This window comes from Micropterus salmoides, unplaced genomic scaffold, assembly GCF_014851395.1.
Source record: "Micropterus salmoides isolate LMB-PRFRI ecotype aquatic unplaced genomic scaffold, ASM1485139v1 Ms_hic_scaffold_20, whole genome shotgun sequence".
Taxonomy (NCBI): Eukaryota; Metazoa; Chordata; class Actinopteri; order Centrarchiformes; family Centrarchidae; genus Micropterus; species Micropterus salmoides.
This window is the reverse complement of record NW_024041151.1, coordinates 24,443,841-24,471,400: the sequence shown is the minus strand read 5'-3', so window position 1 is coordinate 24,471,400 and position 27,560 is coordinate 24,443,841. Positions and strand designations below refer to the sequence as shown.

The 27,560-nt window shown below is 41.5% G+C and overlaps 1 protein-coding gene across 6 annotated transcripts in view; it reads right to left on the bottom strand.

Moving 5' to 3' along the window:
* Window positions 1–27,560, bottom strand: part of vav2 (vav 2 guanine nucleotide exchange factor) — a 224,714-nt gene that overhangs the window by 123,418 nt on the left and 73,736 nt on the right. For all 6 annotated transcript variants that reach the window (XM_038734636.1, XM_038734633.1, XM_038734638.1 and 3 more), the window contains exon 2: window positions 18,316–18,432. In XM_038734636.1, coding sequence (XP_038590564.1) covers window positions 18,316–18,432 — 117 coding nt within the window. The remainder of the gene's footprint in view (window positions 1–18,315; window positions 18,433–27,560) is intronic.

Here is a 27,560-nt window from a genome sequence, read left to right as displayed (position 1 = left end):
ATTTGTGCGACTCCACTGTATAAGTAAATCTGGCTTTAAGCGTATATTAGGGTTGGTCTGATTGGCGATTGGATCGCTTATCTACGATTGAACGGATGATCAGCGATTGGTTTTTCATACACCGATATTAAGGCGGTTTTAACTAACTCACTATCAGAACTAAGATGACATACAGTCTATAGAAGCTGTACCTCACTGTGTTTCCCATTCATTGATTTATTTATGGTGCCTCAATATCAACGCTTCTGGTAGTTTCTCTTAAACCTTAAACCTTTCTTCCATTTCACTGACTTGGTGCAATGTAACACCACCACCCCCTGGCGATCAGATTGCCAATCGGTGATCTCAAGTAGCCGTGATCAGACGATTTGAAAATAGAGACGATCACCCAATCCTAGCGTCTATAGCCATGCTAGCAGCTCTGGCATAGAGGTGATTTGAGCAAAAGGTTAACATCAGTATGTTAACATGCTGTGATGAACATGCTCACAATAACAATGCTAACATGCTGATATTTAGCAGGCATGTTTACCATATTCACCTTAGCTTAGCCATTTAGAATGCTAACACTTGCCACTTACCACTAAGCACAAGGTACAGCTGAGGCTGACAGGGAAGTCAAGATTTTTGCAGGTACTTATTCGGAAATAAAATCGAACAAAGCTTGAATATCTATCAAATTACACTTAAGTGTGAAGATATTTCACTCAGAACAAAAGATGTCAGTGTCATGGTGGTGTGAGAGGAAAAGTCATTCATACTTTGGGGATTGTGAAAAAAGATATTTACAATAACATATATACACACACACACACATTAAGCTGGCGCTTTTGCGCTTTTATCCAAAGCGACTTACAATTGCTACATGTCAGAGGTCGCACGCCTCTGCAGCAACTAGGGTTTAAGTGTCTTGCTCAGGGACACAATGGTGATGGGTCACAATGGGGGATTGAACCGGTTCTCTCTCGCCAAAGGCATAGTCTTATCCATTGGTGATGTTGTAATACTGTCCTGTGCTTCCACGTCTCCTAGTAGAGAATATACAGTATAATCATTAATAAAAAAAAATATTATGGTTATTTCAGTCAGTAGAGAATATCAGTGTTAAGTCCTTCTTCTTTTTTAGGTTCAGCTTCCTCCTTCCAACTGCCACATGGTGTCATATAGCAAGTCATCAACTCCCCGTTACTGTGTCTATAAGGTCGCTATGCACCAGTAGTGGCTTACTCACACTGGTCTTTTCGGGGCCATTCACACACTGACACACACACTTCAGGCTACAAACATCATCTTCTCTTCAACTGAGTCGCTTGAGTCAAATGACGTCGTGGAGCAATATTAAGTCAGAAAGTCATTGTGTGAGTTCAGGCCTGTGCTTGTTTTTGTGTTTTTATGTGAACACATGAGCGCAGCTAAATCAAGCCAAGCGACTAAAAACATTTGCAGCATGTCTCTCTGTGTGGAAATGTGCTTTCTATGTTTTGGGGTCTGCACGTGTATGTGTGAGCCCTGTGTTTATGATCCATAGCGTCGCCCCCCTCCCCCGGCTCTGGCTACAACTTGTGCAGCGCAGATCCCTGGGGAGCAAGATCAATGCAGGAGCTTTCACACAGGGGAGAAAGAGGAAACAACTCTCTATGGTCCATAAGACTTTCTGCACTAGAGTGATTTTCCATTTCTGGGAGCCAGGCTCAACCCACAACAGCCCAAAATGCATTTTCAAAAAAAAAAAAAAAAAAAGACAAAGAAATGATCCAGGCATTTTAGATGTCGTTAAACATCCCTCAGTGCAGCGCAGAATGAGCTCAGAAACCCTTTTGAAAACAACACAACCAAGTGATATTGGAAAAGCCAGAAGGAGGTGGTGATATATTAGACTGCCAGCAGAACAGTGCAGCACAGCCACTTTCTAGAAATAAAATGTGTGTGTGGCAGAGACTTGGCTTCAGGGAAGCCCCATAGCCTCCTTTAGTTGCTTTATAATGTGCCCGCTACTGCTGCAATATTCAGTGGAGCAAAGTTTCCATTGTTTCCGCGTCAAACTAAGCTTTCAGGATTTGGATGGTGTTCCTGGTTTCTTTTCTGACTTCAGACTTCCATTTCAAAGACTTCAAAAGCATTATTCAGAATCAGAATCAGTTTTAGTGCCAGGTATGTGTACACATACGAAGAATTTGAATTTATATTGATGATTAGCATTAACTTTAACTTATTTAACTTTAATTCAAACAGGAAATGTGGTTGCAGCCAAGCATCAGAAACATACAAATCCACCAATCACAATTCATGTTTTTTACTTTTTCATCTTAAAGTAACTATTTATGTTGATTCAAATAACATCCTGGTTTTGGACCATTTTGTTAAAGTACCATTATTTGTTTTATTTCTCTAATATTTTATCATTTATTTTGACTGAAACTGTCCCTTTGAGAGACACTAGAACATAACTCTTCTAGTGACAGTGAACTATGCTGAGTGATCCATCTTTCTGCAATGAATATAATCCAGTGTGACTACTGGCTGCGTGCATGTGCCCGCACAATGCGGCAACCACACGCACAACAGCCACACTGTTCTAGTCAGGGTGGAAACATGATGTTCCAGGAAGCCTGACTGTGCCAGCAGGCTAACAAAGTGTCCACTGTGTGTGTGTGTGTGTGTGTGTGTGTGAGAGAGAGTGTTTTGGAGTTCTAAAAAACACTCCGGCCCATGCTGGAGCAGTGTTGCGATTTTACTTTGGCCTTTAAAGTTGTGCACAGCTTGGCACCTTTTGCTGCATTTTGTGCAAATCCCACTGTGATGAACTTAGTAACAAATGTTTCTCTTTCCAAGAGGTAACTGGAGGACATAAATAACCCGTGCAAGAATTATTTCTACACCAGTGAAGGTCTGACTGCAGAGTTGCACCTGACACTGCACTAGTAGCCATCTTTGGAGGGTCTTTGCCTAAAACAGCAGTTTCAAACCATTTTGGCTAGTGATCCTTTAAAGCATAGCAATGTTTACTAGTTTGAAAGTCAACTTTTTATAATTGCATTATGAAATATTTACCACAAATATATTTACAAATATTCATTGGGTAACGCTTCTCAAATTTGAGAATTTGCTGCTGTTCTGTTTAAAATCATTGTAAGTTGAACATATCTAGGGTTTAAACTGTTGGACAAAACAATCTAAAGATGCAACCTTGGACTCTGAGAAACTTTTATGAGCCTTTTATCTGTTTTCAATATATTCTGTATAGACCACACAGTTAATTCAAGGAAAACCAACAAATTACTAGACAGTAAAAATAATTGGTATAGTATAACTCATTTATCGTATCACATCGTATTTCAAAGGTAAAAAGCATTATAGATTATAGAAAAGTCTGAAACAATGAAACAAATTTGTTCATATCAAAAAATATGAACCAACAGTTAGAAACATGCAGACACATACATCTCAGTGCCATGTGCATCATCGCAGCTCAGGCTCCAGCCCTCTCTGGGCAAAACGGACTGAGGGGATTAGTGATTGTTGCCATTTAGGCTGACACAGGCCCAGGCCGGCCATAAGCTTGCTATCCTCCCAGCCATTGTCTGCAATGAAATCACTCTCCTTCATCACAAAGGGCACCAAGGTGCATAGCTGAGACGACGGACTCCCACTACGATAGGAATGACGGCAATGTCACTCTTCATTCTCTCCGTCTTTTCTTTGTCTCCATTTTGTCCACAAGCACCTTTTTATTTTTCTTTCTTCTGTTCTTATTTCAATTTTCTGCAATTAGCTTGTCAATTCCTGTCAACATCTCCTTTCCACCTCCAGCTCTGTTCTTTTCTCCTGTCAAACATTGTCTCTGTCTGGCAGTGTTTCTGTCTTGGCGTCAGCCAGTGTGTCACCCCTGTGTGCTTTGTTTCACTGTGGGTGTCCTCTCACTTAATCTCTCTTTCTGGCCAGAAATGCAATAATTTGATTTTTATTTTTTGATCAAATAAAAAAAAATCCATCATGATTCATTCCAGTCCAATTTGATCCATATTTCAAAGGACATATTCACACATCCAACTATCTCAGATGCATGTGTATTGGAAAGTATCAGCAGATCCTGTACGCTGCTTGTGCTTAGCATCACAATATACTGATCATAGTAACGTTCCGGTCCCTCTGGACATTTGTTGAGAGCGTTTCAAACTATTGTTACATTGATCTAAAATAGATAATGCTCTTCCCATTCTGTGTGCAGAGGTGTGGGATAATTATTCTCCTGTGAGAGCATCTCTCAATAATTTAAAGCAACATGTGTACCAGTTTCATCCATAAGTTCTCTGAGCCGCACGCAGCATCTCCGGATTTAAAATGTATTCAATTTACAATGAAAACAGAGAAAAGCAGTAAATCCTCTCATCTGAGAAGCGGAAGCCAGGGCATGTTTGGCTTTTTTGCTTAATAAAAGTAATTAATTGATTATTAGAATTGTTGTTGATTCGTTTTTCTAATTGTTTCAGTACTGCTCCAGACCACTGTCAGCTTGACAAGACGAATATCTGACTAAGCAAGATTAGTCTGTTTCTGTCGCTCACTCTGTCTGTCTTCCTCTATCTTTCCCTTTTCTTCCCTCTCCTAATTTCTCTGGCTTTCTCTCTCCTTCTCCTTGAGCCTTGAGGGATCATCCACAAGCAAACTAATTTCTCTTCCCCGAAGCCTCGCTGCTCTCACCGAGCGCGTCTCCCTCTACCTCTTTGTCAATCTTTCACCCTAATCTCCATAATGCAGTCTCTGGCAGGAGCTGCTATATGTGCTTTGTCCAGGGCTGGGCTCTGGCTCTAGGATGATGAGCAGGTAGCTACGGGCACTCTTCTCTTCTGGTAATTGCAGCTGAGGCAGACGGAGCACAGCGTGGGGGCAAGGCATGCGCACACACACTCAATACACACAGATACACACAAAGCCCAGCAAGTATTATGTTCAGGAGACTGACTCAGAGGTTGGAAAAGATGTCAGAAATGATCGCTCTTTGCCTCCTGAATACACCCATCTCTTCTTGCAACACGTCTTGAAGTGTCAGTCTGCAGTCAGGTACAGGTACAGCATTTGACAAATAGCAGGGTTTTTCCTGCATTGAGAATGACAATTTGGTCCCGCCTCCAGCTCCTGACAAAACTCTGACAGGTGTCTTCATGTTAAACACTGTTTCCTAGCAAGAGTTGCATTTTGTGGATTTCTGTCCTTTTCAACTGCAGTTGCGCTGTTACGCTGATGCGGTGATGCTGCATCGCAATCAGCACAGCGTGCCCTGAAAGATGCTGCCACAGCAGGCGCAATAGTGTTTCTTTCTTTGCAACACTCGTCTTCTCAAAGACCCACCTCCGATACTTTGCAGCACAGGGCAATGTCCCAGACTTCAGAGGCAGCTGCGTCTAACAACGTCTAACAGCGGGATGAGAGGCTACTACCCCTTCCTGAAAGCATACATGCTTCTGATTGGCCAAGGACTTGCTGCACAGAACTGCATCAAGGCCTGCTATGTGAGACTAGGCCTCATTGATTACTGAACAAAACACAACTCCATAACTTTATTCACTGGTTTTGGTGAAACTGGATCAGAGTTGATGGAGAAAATCTTCTCTGATTTTCCCTCTGCCTCCACTTTTGGTGATTTACCGAGTTTGTTTGTTACCAGTTACTTTAGCCGCTAACTACTGCTAACAGCAGCTGCTGCTAGCTACTCAGTTAGCCGTGCAGTTGGCTGTCCTATTGCTTAGGTTGACTGTTTGATAACAGCAGCTACTGTTAGCAGCAGTTAGCGGTTACTGTAGTGTTAGCACTAAGTAAAGCTATCTGTTCATTAGGAAACTTAATTACACAGAGTTGAGGCAGAGCGTCGGAGCACATCAGGACATCATATTTTTCCCAGAAATAAACCTTTCCTTCATAACCGTAAAAGTACTTTCTGTGAGACATACTGAAGAACCTCCAGCTATAGCTCTATCTATGAAAATAAACAAATTGGCTTTGCAAATGTTTTATGAGAAAGGAAATGCACTAAATATGCTTGTTCAACTTCAAGTTACATGTGATAACCTTTGGTGAGAAACACTGAATGTAAAAGTATTTGTTCGTTTACAAGAAAACTCAATACACCACCTTAATTTTTATTTTAAGTATTTTTTACAATGACATTGGCTGTAAAATTTGATTTTATTTGTAGGCCTAATGTTACAATCATCAAGTTTTTATCCAGAACTGATTACTTCTCAACTATAAATATCAGTGTTGGCCTTTAAACTCCAATAATCACACAGCCTCTTGTCTAACTTTAACATAGTCTATCTAGTTTTTCTTTAAAGTTGGTCAAATGTTATAATGTAAGTAATGGTTAATAAAGCATATTAATCAAAACCTAAGCACCTCCATTTTCCATTTTCTTACATTTCTTTTTTTCCCCACTTACTGCTTTACTACATTTTGGGATTTGGATAGTGTGTCTCAACACCAAGCTTACAAGTCATACTATTATATTTCCTGTGCGTTACACATGCTCAAAATATGGGTAGTATTCCCTTAAGTGGGGAAAGTCTTGCTTTTACCTACACATCAGGCAGTCCACCCTGTTGGCCACATAAGGCTGTGCATCATTACTACCTGCTATGAGGCACCTGCAGGGAAATAAATGAATAGAAGCATGGAGGAGGGCATCAGTTTTAGTGGCCACTGCAGGGGGGTGTTTATAACACCTGGCAAGCTCCCCAACACTGCACAATAAGGAACCTGGCTGCTACCTTTATATCAGCCATATCAAATTACCATGTGCCAACCAAGCCACAGCCACGGGTAAAGACACAATAATTGTAACCAAAGGGGATCAGAGGTTAGAAAGAAAAGAGAATAAATCTGGTGGGAGGAAGAGATGGGATGATGAAGCAGTGGGGAAGATCTTGACCATAAGATGAAGCATCTGGCAGTGAAAGGTGGTACAGCAGGATGAAGAGGGTGGATTAATGGAGTCTATTGCCATCAGAGCCAAATATGTTGCTACAACTTTCTATAATCCATGCAGCAGATAATGAGAGACCATGTCATCCATTCAGTCTAATTTACATTTTACAGCCCTTTGATAGGAGGAAATCATAGAGCACTGGCTCCAACAGAGACTTTATGGCCCTGGGCTTCAGTATGTGTGTGTATGTGAATGTGTGAGTGTCCATCTCTGCCTGTGCCAGTGTGTGTCATCTAGCACTCTGATGAACTAGACCGTATAAAAAGCAATGACAAATTTAATGGCTGCCATAGACAGTGCTGTCGATGTTCCAATTGAGTAAAGTGGTTATTTCCACTTATACAGTCACACATATCTGCCACAGTAATTTTTGGTCAGAACATGTTATAATCCTGCGTTTATGTGCCCGATTGAACTTTCGGGCGGATATGGAAAAAAGCGTATTCGGGGTCTTGTTTATGTTGATGTTTTATCATAATAACACAATGTATTTTTCAGCTTATGTGAGCTCTTGTTTTGCTCATCCGCAGTTTAAATCCTGTAGAGGACATGTGTTGTGGGTCTCATTTCGTTTCTGTTTTGATACTTGCGGAGGGGCACATTTACACTTTTGTCCCCAGAGGTCGGAGGTCAGTGTTGGCCTCAATACAGAATCCCTGGTTTCAGTTTACTGCTCAAGGACACTCCAGCAAAGTTGGCATCTGATGGAAGTATACAATCCGTGCTAATGTCGGGAGACAATTGTGGCAAATAGTATACCAGAAATCAATGTACCTCATTGCTTTGTAGTCACATGAAGTGATGCTGTTGGCATCTATCAAACAGCAACTTTGGAACAGTCCTGACTCACATTTTTCTATCTTGTTTATTTCGGATCACTTTTACAGCAGGAAGAAAATTAAACGCATAGCTCTATTTCATCTGTTCCACTTAATAAGCTGTTTCTCCCCTGCAACTTTAATATGTTGTTTAGACAAGTTTAATGCCAGGATGCCTTATTCTCTTGTAGTTTGAGCCTGGCACTATCAATATCCCAATATGAGATGATCCTCTAACAGAAGAATGAGAGCATCAGTCATTTCAGCATGTGTCCCAAAGCAACATATGGATATGTTCAAGTGACAAAGCTCTAGTGGCTGCAGTAATTACTATCTGCTTAGGACAAAGGAGGACAAAGGAGTAATGGGGCGGCTGTGGCTCAGGAGGTAGAGCGGGTTGGCCGTTAATTGGAACGTCGGCGGTTCAATCCCTGGCTCCCCCTAGTTGCGTGTCGAAGTGTCCTTGGGCAAGATACTGAACCCCGAATTGCCCCTGGTGGCTATTCCGCCAGTGTATGAATGAGTGTGAATGTTAGTTTCCGTTTGAGCACTTAGGCTCAGTGTATGAATGTGTGTGACTGGTGAATGCTGTAGTGTAAACGCGCTTTGAGTGGTCGAAAAGACTAGAAAGGCGCTATACAAGTACGGAGCATTTACATTGGTAACATTATTGTAGAGCAACAAAGTCCACAGAGGGAGGAGGGTGGATGGGTCAACAAAACAGACTATATTACAGATAGCCATTCATTCTTCTGTTTAAAGCTTACCACCCAGCTCTAGACATAGTAAAACAGTAGTTATGTTTTCTACAATCTAACAGTTTCCCCAAACTGTTGCTGAAGCCAAACACCAATCACAGTTTGTCCTTACTTTCTGTCTGCAGAGACAAGCAAATCCATCATTCACGTGTTGCATTGTGATACAATAATGTCCATACACATCACACCTGGGAGGGAAAAAAGAGTGAGAGTGATCTTTAAGAACCCCTCATGTTGTCGTAATTTGTTTCTAGTACGCAGTTAGGACATAAACTTGAGACAATGCTCCGTCTAATCTCCCAAAATATTCAAATTGAAACATTAAGCTCATGTTCACACAGCTGAGATTTCTAATTTGGCTCTCTTAGGATCCAAGCCAATCCCTAATGACTGGCTGTCAGTGAACACATGGTCCATTAACACTTGTAGGGTGCAGCTAACTGGCAGAGCATTGCTTCCGATCTGTGCTGTCTAATACTACAAATCTGTCTGCTTTTCCCACTTAATACCAACAGTGGCAATGCACAGCAACAAACAACTAATAACCTAAAACACAAAGACAATAGCTAATTTGATGAGAGCAGTCTGTCTGTTTTTTCGAATGCTTTGCCAGCGAAACCCCCTTGTAAATAAACACGGAGCAATCTTTTTACGCGACACACTGCACCATTTGGTAACTCTCATGATTTAATTGTGGGTTTTTGAAAAGCAGCTTACTCTGATGATCCAGCAAAGCTACCTTGGCATTCTGTGCTCTGTGTGCCAAATGTCTCCAAAAATAATATCTTCTGCAAGGTGCTGAGCCACCGCTGAGAGCATAACAAAAGGAAGGTTTGGATTATTATCTTCGATTTGAGGGCAAATAGGGTATTATTGCGGAATCCAAAGTGTACTGAAATGCACATTGGAAGTTGTGCACAAAAAGTATGATTTATGAGACACAAGGTTATTTTCCTTTCAGCTCCATATGAGTGTAATACCCGTGCAATGAAAAAATGTTTGAGGACGGACGCCCTTTTTGGTGATTTTCTTCTTTTTTCATGCCAGTGATTCCTCAGAGAATGTACCTGTCCATCATGGCCTTGCCTGTGGGGCCTCGGAGGGAGGAATCAGGGGAAGAGAAATAATGAGAGCTCACAGCGGCTGTAAGGCATTCAGAGACTCCTGCTCTGTGGGGGCTCTTCCTCTTTATCCCTCCCCGCTTTAGTCCTGCAGCGCTCCAAAGACACCTCCCTAACAACAGGGACACGCCCTCCAGTGACCACTGACAAACAATCCAAAAAAGCAAGAGAGGGTTGTGATCGCACCTCAGCAGCCTTCTGGGTACTCAGCATTGCATAACAGTGAGCTAAGAAACTTCAACTGCGCTTGGGCCAAACCACATTTTCTCAGTCTATCAGTTTGTCTAGCAGCACATTTCACTGCAACACAAAACAACAGAGGGCAATGTTTTCCTCAATAGGATCCAGACTGCACCGGGCTTTAAAGTTCAAGAAAAGATCTTTACGCAGCTTTACGCAGCTATTGATTTATCGCTTTTATTCTCTCTCTTCTGGTAGATTTAAATGACACAGTTGTGTGAGATGCTGTCAAAAGGGAAAACGACAAAAATAAATCGGAGGGGGGAAAGGAAATAAAGACAGAGTGCTTATTGTGAGTAAACTGTCTCCGATGATTTTGGAAGGTACTGCTTTTTCCATTACAACAGTAGAATTGTTTTAGTACAGCGAAGAATGTTACAGAAGCACATCAATACCATCAAGAGCAAAAGAGACATTATTTATATGGGAAATCATATAGCAAGAAAACTATATAATAATAATCTTGTAATTATGAGCCCCCTACTTTGTAATTATGATAATGAGTGTTAACCGTGTTTACCTTTATCATTTGAGATACGGACATTACAACGTACTGATTTCATAATTAAGACTCATGATTATATGATACAGATCTTGCCATTATGTCTTTTCATAATTAAGAGAAGCTAATTGACATTTATGGTCAACAGAATTCATAATTACAAGAAAACATGTGCATTTGTTTCCTCCTTTTTGACTGTAATGTACCATAGAATGGGACAATAATCTGTAACAAAAAACACTACAACCAAAAACTATAGAGCAGGTGGGCAAGGAACAGCTGGAGGGGATCCAGATGGCAATGAGATTCCATCCAAATGACATATTTTGGGAAATCTGGACCTCACAATTTTGCTCATCTGTCACGCAAACCAGAATAAGAGAGTAGATGCCATCCTCGATCCATCACATCCAGCAGTCAGCAACCCTGAGCCAAGCACCAACCCGGGCTGTATCCTGGACAACAGGCTACCGCTCAGCAACCACCTGTTTCTGCCGGTATCACAGTAACGAGCTGAAGGAATAATGAGGTCGTGGGAGTGGAGCATGGACGGGAGAGATGGAAGGGGGTCTAAACACAGGAAGGGGGGGAGGAAGTTCCCATTTATAATTCATGTCAGGAGAATTATCATCAGCTCTGTGGCATTTGGAATGAATTATTGATTATGTCTTGGAAGCTTTATGTAAAAACTTGCAGTTTGGGGATTCCTGATGGACAGGGCGTGAAGTCAGGGGACACAGGGATGGAAGAGGCAGCCACAAAACTGTCTGCTGAGGCAGGAGGATGTGTTTTCAGAGAAGGTTAGGGTGATAAATTCTCTCTTTGGGGAGCACTGGGTGTAATCTTGGATCAAGGGATGTGGTATTGTAGTGGAGGAGGTATTCAGATCCTTTATGAAGTAAATGTAACAACACCACAATGTAAGAACACTCTATTGAAAGTTAAATGTATTTATTACAATATCAATGCATTATATATAAGCAGCATTTTGATGTTGTAGCTGGTCAGTGTGACTTTTTTAAACTTTGTATACTGTGGGGTAGTTTAATCAACAATGCATCATAGTTATGAACAAGTCATAGACTGTGACGTATAAAAAATCTCTGAAAAATAAATAGGAAATAAACTGTAGATGTCAAATGAAGTGCTCTGGAATTTGATTTGCGCAGGTGTGTGTCATAGAACCCCTCTACTCCTTTTCCCTGAAAGTTAATGTTATTGTATAACATTAATGTTAATTATATTTCACAACAGTGTCACAATTTCTTTTAATGTTAGTGAAGGCCGGTTTTACTCTGGCTTTATTTAGACTCAAATATAAAGTGAAAGTACCAAAAACGCGCACATGTGCGCAGTGGGGGGTGTAGTGGTCATCTCTTACTTCACTCGGTTAAAAACATGTTAGCCTATGACGTTACAAGTCGCGGTGGATGTTTTACAAGCACAGACCAAGTAAAGCAGCATTGAAAACACAGGGTGCAGATGTTGGTTTTGGTTGTTTGATAGGCTGTGTCATTAGCAAGCGGCTCACCTTTTGCCGTGATAACGGATCGCGGGTAGAAAAATATAGTGTTCTGTGTCTTTAAGTTTTATTTTTCTTCCCGGCGGGGGGGGGGGTTACAATCACGATGATTGCTCGAAGTCATGCCGTCCAACAGCCCAACCCTACCTCCTCCAGAAGTGAAAGGTAAGATAGAGAATAATGGCTTATAAAATCCCCTTGGGCCGTGACAGTAAAGGAATGCTGCTGAGGATGTCACTAATGGAAGGGGACGCTCTGACCTGAGTGACCCTGGCCACTTGACCCTCACTGAAGTCTCTCCAGCCTGAGTCTGACAGGCATGAAGCACTACCTTTTCTCCAGCTACTCTTCACAAAGCACAGTGCGAATCAATACCAATAACATCATGCAATGCATGTGTCCCTCCAGTGCATGGACATTGTTCTGTAGCCTTCTATAATTTGTCTTGTCAAACAGAAAAACACCTTTCCCCAATGTCCTTCGAGAATGAATGTCCATGAATTCATAAAAAACTTTAGATCTTGCCTCACAAATAGGGCTGGGTGATAAAACGATACAATACAAAACAATAATTATTGCGATATAATTTTCTTTGATAGAAACATCAAAAATGTTTAATAAATGTTTGATTTAATTAATTTGAATAATGAATCAGCACTTAATTTTTCTATTAAGACATTTATTTTGTTGACAAGAAAGTACTGATAAATGATTTTAAATGATTTTTATTATATTTGTTGAAAAATTATTTTAACATTATAATTTTGATTAACATCAAAGTTTTGATTGTTCTACCTATTGGTGAAATGATCCACTGTTTGGCAAGAGTTTCAAGAGTCATGTTCATAAACAACAGTTTAACCATCTGGTTTCTTCAGTTTACACTCAGGAGCAAAAATCTGCCTTTTAACTTGAAAGAAATAATCTGACATTTATCGTGATAATTATTATATAATTATAGCCATTTTTGGTCATATCGCCAAGCCCTACTTAAAATAATCTCAATGACACTTTTTCTACAGTGGGAATGAGCTGGTATCTTATCAGCCAAACTGATAAAGTTACGCCAACAAAACAGGCCTCAGGTGTAGCCCGCAGCTAGCTCAATGACTCCAAGGCAACATTACACTTCCTAATTTAGTAAATTGCAATCAAAAACTCAAAACATATTAGAAAGAGAGAGAAGAGAAACACACGGTTAGACACAAATCCATTTTTAAAGCACAGAATGCCTTAGTGCTGAATGTTAAAAATTTGTCCTAGATCATTTTCATTTAGTCACTCACGTGCCCATAATATATGGAAAGCCTTAGTAAGGCATGTGGTGACTGAGCCATAACCCTGAAAATACATTAAAAACCAAGTAAAGACAGCCAAGGTTCAAAGGTTTAATGTACTTTGCTTTTTTGAAAATGTTCACATGCTTAGAAAAAATGAGCACAGAGCCAGGCTGAGGGAGGACTGAGGTTAAAACCTACTTCAGTAAATAGCATTCAGGCAGGCGGGCCAACGGTGGCTGAGGCACGTTCCAGATGTTAGTAGTACTGGGCGTGGATGCTAAGCAACTAGCTATTTTTAGCCACAGAGCACAGGAAGGAAATGAAAGGAGCAGGAGTTCAGTGTGCACGGGATTCAGAGCAGCAGAGAGGGTAATCAAACACTGCCGACCAATGGCAATCACGCCGTCCTGACACAATGGTGGCTCGCCTGCCGCTGGCTTAGTGTTATCACAACATACTTGCACTGAGAGTGGGTGTGAGATGAATGAGTTGAGAGAGGAGGACAGTGAGAAAAGGGAAGAGATGGATGGGGGAAGTGAGCTGGAAAGAAAAGCAGCAGAAAAGGGAGCAGTTGGTGCAAATTAAATCAGGGGATTGGTGTTTCTTTCACATAGCATCTCCATCTGTTTCAAGGTGTGTTTGGTGTATTCGATATTAAGTAAACCAATTATAGACTGTGGTGCAGACCAAATTTCTGAAATAGATTACAAAACAAAAAAATAATATCTGATTTCATCCCAAGAACATGCAGTCACTCACTTATGGAAGCAAAAGCAAAGACTGACACTACAATTTCTCCGTTCCAAGGAGGAAAACTTAGCGGTAAAGTGGAAGAGTTCACAAATGCATACAAGTCTTCATCGCGGGTTTGCTAGAAAATCTGCCTTCTGTCACCTGAACCACCTGCCAAGTGAGAGCTGTTTCAGATAAACAACAACCTCACACTGAGGGACCAATTTCCATTCAAATGCAGCGCACAAATAAAATCCATTCACCTTGACACTGTACTATCGAGTCAATGAGCATCACTTGGATGGCTCCGACACTTCACAAGACAGTCATTCGCGGGGCCAAGGCTGTTTAGATGAGATAGAAACTGATGCACGCAACACTGTCTGCATTTCAAATAAATGACGCTCTCCCCTTTAATGAAGACGGCAAATCTGTCAGAAAGCTTCCTTCCTTCTCTCCAGTCACACACAGAACATTACCAAACTGTTGATAGATGGTTAACAGGTGCAGGCTAATTATGCTAATCATGGCAACAGCCAAATAAACTGATTGCCATGTTCATTTAAATGACAGCAATGTTCCTTTGGTGGCTAATTAAAATAGGTTGTGAGAAAGGAAACGAGGCGGCTGGGTTCGGATGGAGGGAGGTGTTTAAATAAAAGCGTCCTCTGGGGTCTACTGTAATAAGCTGTATTTCATTGGTTTAATGATGTCATAATGAATTTCTGATGGGGGATGGGTTAGGGTGCATAGTCGAGAAGTGTGGCGATATGTGCGTGAAACCATACAACTACGGTCCCCCTCCCCTAGCTCATGTTGCGTGTGGGGTATGGTATTCCTCGTTGAAATGAGGTATGCAGTGGAAATAAAAGTCAGTAGAGGATATCAAGCAGGGTATGTGCTCCGTCTGTTTTAATACTAGCCCCACTGGAAAGGGCAGGGGAAGGTTTTGAAGGGGCAATTACTTTTTCAGCATTGGGCCCAGTTGGCCCCTGTCTCCATCTGCATGTGACCCGGGAGACGGCATCATTAGAGGCAGAGATGGCGATCAGAGGCCATGGGGGATGAACTCTGGGGCGCCTCACAGCCACTGTGGTTAGGGGCTGATTAATGTGTATAGAGGCAGCTGCTATCAAAACCCTCTCTCTTCCCCGGCCCCTCTCCCCAAAGTCCACTTTTTGAATTCCACTGCAAAAGACGAGATTAAAAATTAACGGTTTAGGCTCTATTTTTGCAAACACCCCATTTGTTTTCAAAAAGGAGTGCCACCAGGGACATCCACGTAGTCTTTCACTAAGAAATCTCTCTTCCTTCTCCTTTTTTTCCTCTTTCTTTGTCCTCTTCCTCAAAGAGGTAAAGCATTTGAAGAAAATTGGCTGCGAGACCATATCTTGTGGTGTTCACACTTCTCCCAATAATGGGGGCAAACTGGACATGTGCACATGGTGAATAATTGCTGTGTTGTTTCATTTCTAAATTGTTTAAATCATTGCTGTGGCAACACTTTCTCCAGAACATTTGGTATTCCCATTGCAATGCAAGAGGAGAGAACCTCTGGATGCACTCAAGCGAAAACTGTCAGCTGATGTGCCTTTGGAGGGATGGATCATACAAGTGGCATCTACTATGAGGGTTCTCAGGCTGGGTGCGTCCTTTCATCAAAATTTGCACAAGCCCCAAAGCTGTTTCACTCCAAAACGTCTAAATCCCTTTGGCAAGCATTTCCATTTTTTGTGTAGGTGAAAACAAAGGATAAAAGAATGATATGGAATGAAGACAAGAATGATACCATACTATTATTTATACGAGTTAGAATTTCCTTTGTTTGCTATCGGATGATCACACAAAGAAACGTTTTTGTCCAGGTAACAAAAGAGGAAAAAGCACACACCAGTGATGAACTGGAAAAAAGGAGGAATGCAGGAATAAAACATTCCCCTTTTCTCTTCCGTTTATGAGGTATTCTCCCTATTTAAATGTATGCCACATTAGTAGGGATCTACTCAATTCAATATATTATAATGTGATGTTTGGCCTTAATGGAAAATCAATGGTGAGACAAGCCCGCCACCGCTGAGACCATACAAAAGCAATTTCCAAATTGACATATGGAGGGCCGATGTGATTGATTCTGACTGCTGTTGGATTTTAATACCATTCAGTACGAGCTCATTGACTCTCAGACATCGTCTTGTGGTTTATCTGCAAACTGCCAAATGAGTCCTTGTCTCCTTTTTCTTCTCTCATCTTTTCCATCTCCGTCTTTGTTTGGCCTCTTCTCATTCCAAAGCAGGGAGAGTGGATGTGTTGAATTGGATATATGTTAGATAAACGGGCAGATGACTCTCCGCATATGCATCCTCTTTCTAATCAATCAGAGCGAGGATGTAATACAGTTTATTCAGATCTCACCTCTACAGAGTAATTCCTTCCGCTGGAGTATAAATCCTACATGTTCCTTCAATTAGCGGAAGACCTACAGTATTAACATTCCCACTTCACCAGTCCTGACACAATAGCATCAGCTATCGTCATCAATTGAATGACTTCATACTGTCCCTGCTGCTTCTTTTAACAGTCAATTTGCCTAGCCCCGTCCCCATGTTCACTCACATGAAAAGAAAGTATGTCATAACCCCCTTTTCCAGTTTTCTATACCAATAAGTTCATATGTTCGTTTACACTACCTAATTTAATTTCCTTTCTGACATGTACAACCACAAACTTTAAACTAAACCAAACTAATTCCATCCATCTATACATCCATTTTCTACCAGTTATCAGGGTCTGGGTCATAGAGGCAGCAGGCTGAGCGAAGCACCTAATTGTGCTTATCTACAGCCATAACCACCGGCTCCTCACTGGGGAATCCTGAGACATTCCCAGGCCAGGTGGGTTATGCAATTCTTCCTCAGTTTCCTGGGTCAAAGTCATAGACAGTATATTACTGGACACAACCACCCCGCAGATTTGAATGGAGAGCAGTGAAGCCAGTTTAGGACCAATACAATACTACTAGGGCGCTACTTCCTGTTGGCACCAGCGTCTACTGTGCATGATCGCGCAGCATAGCGGTGGTTTAATGACATAAAGCAAGAGCAGAAACACTGTAATTCTGGTAGCCGCATAGTGCGCCAACAAAAAGTTTATCTCAGTGGTTTTTTTGTGACTTGGATCATGATTTTTTAATCAGCCCACCTACAAGGTTCACCTGCCGAACACCAACACAGCGTCACTGATGGCCGAATAGTTTTTTTAGATTCACATAGAGTTTATAATCTAAGCATTATGGTTACATCTGTCATGTGTCACAGGATGTCGCAGGGTTTTCATTTTTGGGCCTACATGAAACCTTCCAGGCTTTGATCGGCTTCACTATTCCAACTGTGGCTTACCCCCTTGGTCACAGTCAACTAGGAAACATTCCCAGACCATCTCCAAAGGAAGGCATCCACGAGGCATCCCAATCAGATGCTGAACCACTTTTCAATGAATTAGAGCAGCACTGCTCCAAAAATGTCCACTCATACTCCATGTCACTAACCTCCCCCAAGATGAAGGAAAAAAAAAAGACCTTGTGGCCAGTAGCCTTATGACTACCAATTTAATAAAAACAAAAATCTACTTGAATATCCCATAAAAAAAAACTCTCCATGGAGCTAATATGACGTGCGAGTGAGTCACTCACCTTTACTGCTCACACAGCCAACATACACACACATCCACACTGTATTCTAACAGCAGACTGTTAGAAAGCAGAGTCAAGTTTAACTCTAGTTGCTCAGTGACATGAGATGAGATTGCTGACCCTGAAGTGTTACACCAAAAGCTCATCTGGGCTCTTTGCTCCATATTGCAGTTAATGTAACTGACAGATCTGACTTTGAACTAGCTTAAAAACCCAAGCAAATCACATGGGCAGGCTGTGCTATACTGTAGATGCTCAAACAACTTTGCACTCACAAATGCGTGAACTGTTCCACCACACATACACGCGTGATGTTAGCTGAAAACGTCATATATTGTGTAAAATTAAGAAAATGGTATGTTTTATTTGACAACCATATACTTCACGGACAAAAAAAGACTATAAAACTATAGTAACCAGTATATCGGCCCATCTAAAAACACCATAAAACACACCTTAGGTTTTCATCTGACAACAGAAAGACGTAGCTCCTGCTGTAAGCGATATTATCAGTAATGCAAGCAGCATCATGTCTCTAAGCGCCCACTGTAGTTAGAATATAGCCTATGGGCAACACCATTTTTGAGCTCATCACAGTGTCAGCTCAAGTGCAGACCGTTTCGGAGGCTGGAAAGTAGGGCATTCATTCGTATGTCTAATGCTTTAACTCACCTTGCCAAAATCCCTGACGTCAAAGAGGTCAAAAGGGTCAAACAGCTCACTGTTGCGCAGGCCAAACTTGTCGTGGCACACCTTGAGAAACGTCCGGATGTTCTTCAAACACAGGAACTACAAAAAAATAAAGGGAAAGAGGGAAGACAAAAACACATCAATGCACGCTCAAACTGAATCTTGCATACACACAATTCCAGACAGTGAACAACCACGTCGGATCCATACCAGTTTCGTAACAGCACGATTAAACAAGCAGAATCTCTGCCCCCAGAAACATGTTCCACCAGTCTGTTTAATATCCCCTATCAATGCAACAGCAATTTTGTAAATATTTAATTTCCGGGTGGATGATTGGCAGGCTCTCCATTCCATCCTCTCTGACAGTGTATGTGTGATTCTTCAGCAGCAGAAATGAGCAGGCTGATTGCTGCTCCTAATGCTGCCTCTCTGATCCAGATAAGGACAGCCACAGATGAGCCTGTCTCCTGACATCAGAGCACGGACGCGGTATTCTCGGACGAGCTGCCCTTACACCTCACACTGAGAGGTCACAGGTCACAAACCAGACAAACTTCAACCACGTGTTCCATGGAAATGTGAGAAAAATACTGAAGCTGTGGCATTCAGAAGGCTTTTAATGAGTAACGCTGGTTTTGTATTTTATACTATAATACAAGATGATTCTTTAGTCTCTTTTAACCTCTTTGCAGCAGCAGATGAGTGGGATTTTTAATTCTGTATTTACTATTCTGTGTGAGAAATTCATAATAGTTGCAATCTACAAAGGTTAAAAAAATTTCTCTTATCTGCAGTGTTTTAACCAGATCTAGTAGAGAGAACGTATGAACTAAAGCCTGACTGTTAAAATGGTCACGTCAATATATTGGCCAATATTAGCTTATTATTGCAGATTGTTATCTGCTTTTTGAAAACAATGGCTACTACACAGTTATGGCAATAAAGCATATATGACAACTTGAGACTGTCTTTAAAGGAAATAGTGGAGTTCATAGGGACCCTGCAGCAGCAAGGATACTCATTATAAACCGCATTATAAAAACTCTATGGTCACAAAACACTGATGGTCCAAGTCCCTAAAATATGCCATCACACAGATGAAACTTGACGGCTGGAGAACAGGCCAATAACTGCACAGGTGTATTAGTGATAAGAATAACTGCCTCCCATGTCCCGTCTTAGTATGTGTGAAGAACACATTCTTTGCCATGTAAACCAAGATGCTGCTAGATATGCCCTTTCATTTCTCTCCGTGTGAGCAATATAAACCGGTGGCCATGGAAGCAGAATGTACACAGAACGACATTTGTGTGAAAAAGCCTATGTGGAACAAAATGCTTGATTGCCCATTCTACTAAAAGCTTTGACAATCATCCTTGTGTTGGCTGTTGGAAAAAAAAAAAAAAGAGCACAGCAACCAGCAGCCTTGCAAGTCACAGGTCACATTTAGTTAGTGTTACAACAGCATCAGTTGGTTTTCAGGTACAATAATATGCTGCAGAACATCCACTCTCCAAAAGGTATTGAAAAGAGCACAATGTCCTCATTTAATCCCTACTACAGGTTGATGAGCCATAGTGTTTCCTGTTGCTAAAACTGACCATGTAAGACCACATCTGCATCAGCCTGCAGAACTAATTGGTTTTCAGGCTTTGGAAAAGCACTGCAAAACTCATCTCATTGTCACCACTTCAGTAATTTTTCTGATAAAAAGCACAATTTCATCTGATATGGTTTTCTGGTATTTTGTGGCATTTCAGTCGGCCTCTCCTGGCCACACCTGAGAGCCCTGCTGACTCATTCTCATTCATGTGTGCACATCTGCTCAGTCCCAGTGTCATGGGTGTGAACCCCATAACAGAGCCGCACTGGCCAGTGAAAAGAAACGCGATTGGTTGGCTAGCCGAAGTGACATTTGCAGTTCAGCAGCTAAGGTTATCGAGTCTGCAAATCCTCACATGCAGTGGGGGGAAAAAATTGTATTTTCCCAGCCCAGATATAAAACAGTAACATTTGCTGGAGTGGTTTGGAGACGAGGGAGAGACTCTGCAGATATGGATCAGGAGGGGGAAGATGTGTCTGACATTCTAATGTATGTTTGGTGATAAGCGAGCCAGGGTAGGGGTAGGGAGAATTGCTATGATCCTGATGAAAAAAAACCACACCATTTCTTGTGGAGTGGAAAGTGGGAGCGCACCTGGGAATAAACAGGCTGCTGTCACCTCCTTAGGCTGAGGCTGCCCTTAGCACAATCCCTTTAGAATTACCTCACTGCGGTCTGCAACGCAGTCAAGGCTAGGCACAGATGTTCCTGTGCATCTTACATACACAACACTCTCAGACACATAAACTAACCAAAAAGTCAACAATGCTGATGGAATTAGAATGTAATTTGTATCCACATATATACGTGAACATTAAGGCTGAAACGATTCATCAGTTAAATCAAATGATTCATCAATTAAATCGCTTAATAAAATGCTTTGTTTAATCCATATAACTATACAGAACAGTGTTTCACAAGGACATTTATTACTGTCGCACATCACGCTTATGCTGTGAACATGACGTGAGAGCTGTTTGCAAAGTGGAGGAAGAGAGAGAAAATAGCGAGGGACAAAGAAGAAAGTGCCCAAAGTATGGGATTACTTCAAGCTAAAGAAAACGCAACACATTCTCAGTTACCGTCCGTCCACCGTAAAATGAAACTTATGTTGCCTCGGCAACAACATGACGGCACCTTATCAGAAAGCACCGTTATTCTGCCAGCGGACCACAGACAAGGTAACAGTAACAACTTTAGCATTTAACTGAAATCATGATTGATTGTTTAGTTGAAGGCTAGCCAAAGTAAGCCGCAGTCCTCAGCTGAAAATGTCCACACGTGCGTTTGTTGTTCTCTTTTTTGGGCCGTGAGTTGTAACCTCACAGTCATGAGTTAACTGGGTGTCGAGGAGCTGCACCTTTTTACTCCCCTCCAGCTCTCTCTGTAGCTCAGACAATCCCTGCTACCTGCGTGTGCTAATCCATCCTTTACCCATATTCCTTGTCTTTATAATCACCATCTTTATAATAACAAACAACAGCTGCTTTGTGTGCAGGATCGCTCATTTCCCGTTTCACATTTCCCGTGTGTTTTGACAAAATGTGGTTTGGAAAACTGCGTTGGGTGACACAGCTGCTGTGAGCTCGTGTAGTGTGTGACCCCCTGTCACCGATCAGTCACGTAGTGTGAACGCCACGACGACTTCAAGACGGCACTGCCATCGGCCGACGCTGAAAGTCGTTTAGTCTGCATGAGCCTTTAGTATAACTTGTATAGCACTCGGGTGATGTTTGTGTTGGTAAAGCGGCTGTCTGGTTGTTGGTCTGATGTTTGCTGTATGACACAATATGAATTTCCGAAAAGACTAATAAATATCTATCACCTATAAACGTGCACAGCTGATCCAGTTACCGGGGGTGATTGCTGTTTCAAGCAACAAGAAAGAAGCCAACTCCCACATATGGTTTTACGACTAAAACATTGCAATAAAAGTTGATTGCGAATGACGACAGTGTGCAGGTGTCTGTGTTCCCTTTTGGCAAATACATTATTGGTTCACTGTTTGCGCACCTGTCGCCTAAGACTCCTTCAAGGCTGCAAAACAATATTTTTTTCTTCACCTGTGCGATGCAACAAACATTTGCAGAACAGAGGTGGAATACATGCCAAATGCTTTGTATAAAGACAAAAAAAACATGTACAAATGTTTAGAAATTGCTTCCAGCGCTTGCCATTTGATGACACAATTGTGTCAAGCCCACTACTCAGATTCACTTAAAGCATTGACTGGCTACTAAAATTGTGCTTCTCAGGGCTTTCAGTCCCAACAGCAAGTGCAGCATTACTCACATCCAAACTTCACAGTAAATGAGTACTAACTCTTTTTACAAACTATAAAAGATCCATTTAGGGCGTGGAAAGAGGAAAAGAGAAGGTTGGGAGGAGACAGAAAGTGAATTAGGAAAAGGGAGGGAGATATGAGAGAGATAAAGAGAAAAAGATGGAGAGACACTGCCTATAGGTGATCTCAGCTGTAGTACGGCAGTAGACTTTTTACACGGTGGCTTGTGTGCTCCGTTGGAGCGACAGCTCTGATTTTCACTTCTCAGTCAAGAGCAAACAACTCTTAAAAGAGACAGACTTGTTGTCAGGAAGAGGGGGAGAGGAGAGAGTGCAGAGAGGGAAGGATGCAGGAGGGAGAAGAACAGCAAAGAGGAAAGAGTCAGGTAACAAAGACCCGTCACATCCCTGACAAGCCCTTCTACCATATCACTACGCTACATCACACAGAGAATAATGCATTGATCCTGTGGGAGGGTGGCCCTTATCTGCACACACTCCTACACGCTCATATCTGAGGAGATACAAATTAGAGCTTCCTCATAATACCTGAACAACAGCAAACTGAAGAAATGGGATGGAGGAAAAGTGCGGGAATATGGATGATCTGGGATGGAGAGGAGGAGGAGGAGGAAGAGGGAAAGGCAGGTTGTTTTGCCAAAACTGAAGCTCTTTGGTGTCAGGGAAGTGGGGGATTAAGGAGGGGAAAGCCAAGTGAAAACCCATGGGGGAGAAACTGCAAAAGAGGAGGAAGCTGCAGGTAAGGCTGAGAAACTAGAGGAGCTGGGTTGCAAAATGGCAAGGATCAGAACATGTTGCTGGATCAAATATCTGCTATTGATTCATGATGATGCAAATAAAAAATATAAAAAATTTAAAAAGCACACAGCGTAAACATAAAGAAAGCAGCAGGTTCAGAAGCAAAGAAAAGCACAAAGATGTATTTTTTATCCTTATCCAGGTGGACAAAACTCAATTAGCTGCATCACTGATTCCTGACGCATTCCTGGTATGTCTAACCCTGCGACCACTAGATAAATCACAGGACAAACAAAGAAATCCACAAAGCTGGTCAAACAAAACAAAACAGTGAGTCCATGCACAATCACAAGTCCTAAGGGTTTGCAGATAAAATGCAGATACACATCTTGTACTTGGCTCAGGCTCATCTTATCCAAAAAAGGAATAGTACTTTCATTATCAAAGGAAATAAGGTGTTATTTTTATTTTAATAAAACTCCTCAAAATAAAAGGGCATATTTTTTGTCAATTCCAGAGCCATTCTCTCAGTTCCAGGAGAAACATAATGCCACCCTTACCGGTGCTTTTTGAAGAAGAGAAAATAATTAACAGATACAAGTGTACATCAATCTGACTTTGTTCTTCATAACCAAAGACCATTTGAGATTTTTTGGTCCATAGAAAAGGTCCATTTCCTGCATAATTCCAGGCTCATAATAACGAAGGCCTCTTCAGCTCCAGCAGACCAAATCAGTGAAGAGCAGTCTACTGCACAGGATTCCTGAGAGAGTAAACATTCTTTGCTTGGAAAACGTTGCTTTCTATCTATCTTTCCTCCTTGTAGGTGCTAGAAAGGATTCAATAAAAATGATAATTTGGGGAATATAAAACAATGAGAGGAAAACATTAAGGTCTTGCACTTCGTAACTGTGGGGAGGGGAGGAGAGGGGAGGAGAGGAGGGGAGTGGAGGATTTATAACCAGACTGGGGTGAGTCAGACAGATGATCAGATACGCAGACAGCCAGTCAGAGAATTGGAGTCAATGAAAGAGACTGATGCCTGTCTGGGAACTGTGAGCCAGCCTAATACTCATTCACTCTCTCTCTGTCTCACACACACACACACACACACACACACACACACACACACACATCTCCTCATGTTGTGTCTAGGGCAGTGAACAACAGGAAGGGGGCCCTCAGCAGGTGAGAAAGCAGCAACAACAAACTCACGTGGGCACAAGAAAAGGCTGGCTGAGCTGTTTCCGACACTATACACACATATTCCTACACAAAAGTACACGTACACACACGCGCGTGCACATGTACACACAAATGCCAGATAGCGGTGATGATGGATCTCATAAACTTCAGGTCTGGTTAATGATCCCACAGCCATGGTGTTGATTACTTTCTGGTAAGGAGAGATTTACGCCTGGCAGTGATCAGTACTCAACCTTTCCAAATAAACCTCATCCAAATGCTTGCCTCTAAAGTGCAGCAAATGTCCGTTATACTAGCCTGGTAATATCTAATTCAGTCTGAAAAGCTTACATTGAATGTCCGAAGTCAACTCAACAGTCTAATGGTCAGAAATAGTCCAGGTGGGTGTTAAAATGGTGGACTGACAGAGATAAAGCTTAGCTAATAGGGATGATAATATATTCCTTGTTGTCTTTGTCAGGGTACATGTACACATGATGTGAATACTGATGAAGAGTCAACTTATAATCTTTGCAAGCAAGTAAGCAACAGGTGTAACCAATCACAAATTTGATGGATAAAACAGTCAATTCCTGTCTGTATCTTTTCCATTTTAAACATGCAAACTAATTCAAACCAGATATTTTTCAAGAGCAGACTTCCTCCTTCGTGATCTTTGAATTCTGTTATTTGAAACCAATATCTGCTTTGATGAATAGTTTAAACCAACAAATGGTTCCTCTGCAATGCTTGCAATGTTTGGACAAAGAAAAGATTGTTAGCAATTTAGAACGAGTTGCTGTGTTGAATATAACTAGGAGTTTAAAAGCTTAAAATAAAAAACTGAAACAATTATAATTTGGAAGTGTAGGCCCATGAGCGACCCTCTGGTTAGAAAATGTTTAGGTGGCATGTGCCGGGTGACACCCAGAGGGGATTAATGAGAGCTTGGGCTCATCTGCCCCACTTCCAGGTCATCCAGATGTTAAAGTCGGTGAGGAGCAAGGCCGTGCTCCTGCAAATTAGAGAAGAGTGCAGTGCATGAATAATGCATTGCAATAGTATGCAAATGTGTTAATCTTATCCTATTACCTCTGAAAGCCTGTAAGCAGGCATGGATTGACCACAGTTTTAAATAGCGTACAACCCTCGGCAGACAAGGCAGAACTGCTTAGTTAGTGTGGCCCATGCGGCTCATGTTGAAATATGGAAGTTAAATAGGCTAAGTACGGTTTTTAGTGAGGTTAATCTCCATTACAAAAGAAGATAATTCAGCTCAGAGCCTAGACTCTGGAGGGAGAAAGTCACCGCGATTGTAGAGCATGACTACATAATTAAATCAAGTCCACCTTCACCTTTCCACTGGCTACTCATAAAGACACAAGCATATACTCTAATTGCATGTAGGGCATGCCCAAGATAAGAGGCACACAGCATGAGGGAGAAAGCATTAGCTGAACTACTCTAACATGCCATGGGTAACATGCCCGCCACATGGACACATATTAGGTCATTCGTGAGAATAGAGAAGCAGTGAACCTGAAGCTAACTAAAAAGGAGACTCCTTCCTGGGAGAGAAAGGCTTTTGTGTCGGGGAGAGTGAAACGCAACAGTGAAAAGAAAGAGAAGCGATATGTCTTCAAGGTACTTCTCTTTCCTCTCTCTACTGAGGCAGAAACAACCACAGCTAGCAAAAAAAACAATCGGCCCTCATGGATAATGGAGATCAAGAGGAGAAGGGGATAGTTTTTCAACTTGTTGGGGTGCTTGTGGTTGGGACCAGCCAGGAGTGCTAGGTAGTTTAATATATTTACAGCTTATGTCTCTTGTTTCATTCCGTTTTGAGCGAGTTCAAATGGATGGCTATATGGATGGCAATGTCCACTTTGGTCCACAATGAAATATCCCTACAGGTATTGGATCGATTGGCAAAGAATATCATGGTCCCCAGAGGATGAATCCTGATGACTTTGGTGATTCCTTGACTGAAATATCTCGACTGAAATGTCTTCACATTAAATTTATTTAAGCAACAATATTGATAACCAATTCATCATTTAAGTCATTAATCAATGAGGAAAACAATCATTAGTTGCCACCCTACACCCATAAGATGAATTGTAATTACTTTGGGGATCCTGCAAACTAATCACATTCCCATTAGCCTCAGCACTACCTTATGTTAACCTGGTAAACTATGTACCTGCTAAAATCAGCATGTTAGCATAGTCCATGTGAGCATTTCAGCAGCAGATGAGAATTAAGCTCAAAGCACCACTAAAGTACAGCCTCACAGAGTTACTAGTGTGGGTGTAGACTCTTGGTCTTGTTTGTTAAGCAATTACTAAGTCAGATTTCTCCAGAATTTGGAAAATATTTCTGAATGAAAGGTAGAAATTACTGATTTAGTCTGACCTCCTATCCTGCATGCAGGGGACTTTGACAGGCCATTCTGAATATCTCACCATATAACAATATATCATATCAATACTGGGCGAAAGTATGGTTTTCATTCATTTGGGAGCACCTCACAGACCCAACTAGTCCTCAAAATAGACAACAAAGAATTAGAATTTGCTAGCTTTGGGTTTTAATAAATACCTTGTTAAAGTTAGGAGACCTTCGTTCATGGTTGCAACAATAGCCACTTGGTGAAGGTTAGCAATCGTAAAAAAAAAAGTTGTTTAAGTGTTTTCTCCTTTCAGGCCTATGTCATCAAAACTGCTGTGCACTGACAACTTCACCACTGAACGCATCATTCGTGTAAATGTGGTCATGGGAAGGATTTGTGTATCCAGCTGAGCTTCAGAGGGTGAGATCAAGGCGAGAGACAAAAGCTAAAAAAAAAAAAGACGCTTTCACTATTATCATCTTATTCTACCTGACCTGATTTTTCTATTTCCTCTGACCCTTAATATGTTTTTCTTTTTCTCTCCTTTCTCTGTGGACCAGTAATAATATATAAAGCGTCTTTCCACGCAAGATTTCTACTTTTGTTTTTGGTGTTTTTGTTTTGTGCAAGAGAGGCTTCACCTTTGCATGACCGGCTCCATCTCCATTTGCACTGTCAAACAGAGGCATCTAGTTTTCAGCATATAATAAATATCACCATCATCTGCCTGGATGCCCTCATGGCTGTCCTGTGTTTCATTCCTAGATTGTTGCTGTTGCTCAAGTCTGGTCCGCCTTAAGACAAGGCACAGGAGAGCATACTGCAGATATATTTTCTTCTTACAGCAACCGTTGTTTAAACCCTTTCACTCCAGGTCTGAGTAGCAGGTCAGACAATATTAAAAAATTCAGGCCAAGATGCCAAAACATCTTGGTGCATAATTTAGTCCTCCAGGTTCAATCCACTCTTCATGTAAATACGAATCTTTGTTGTATCCAAGCA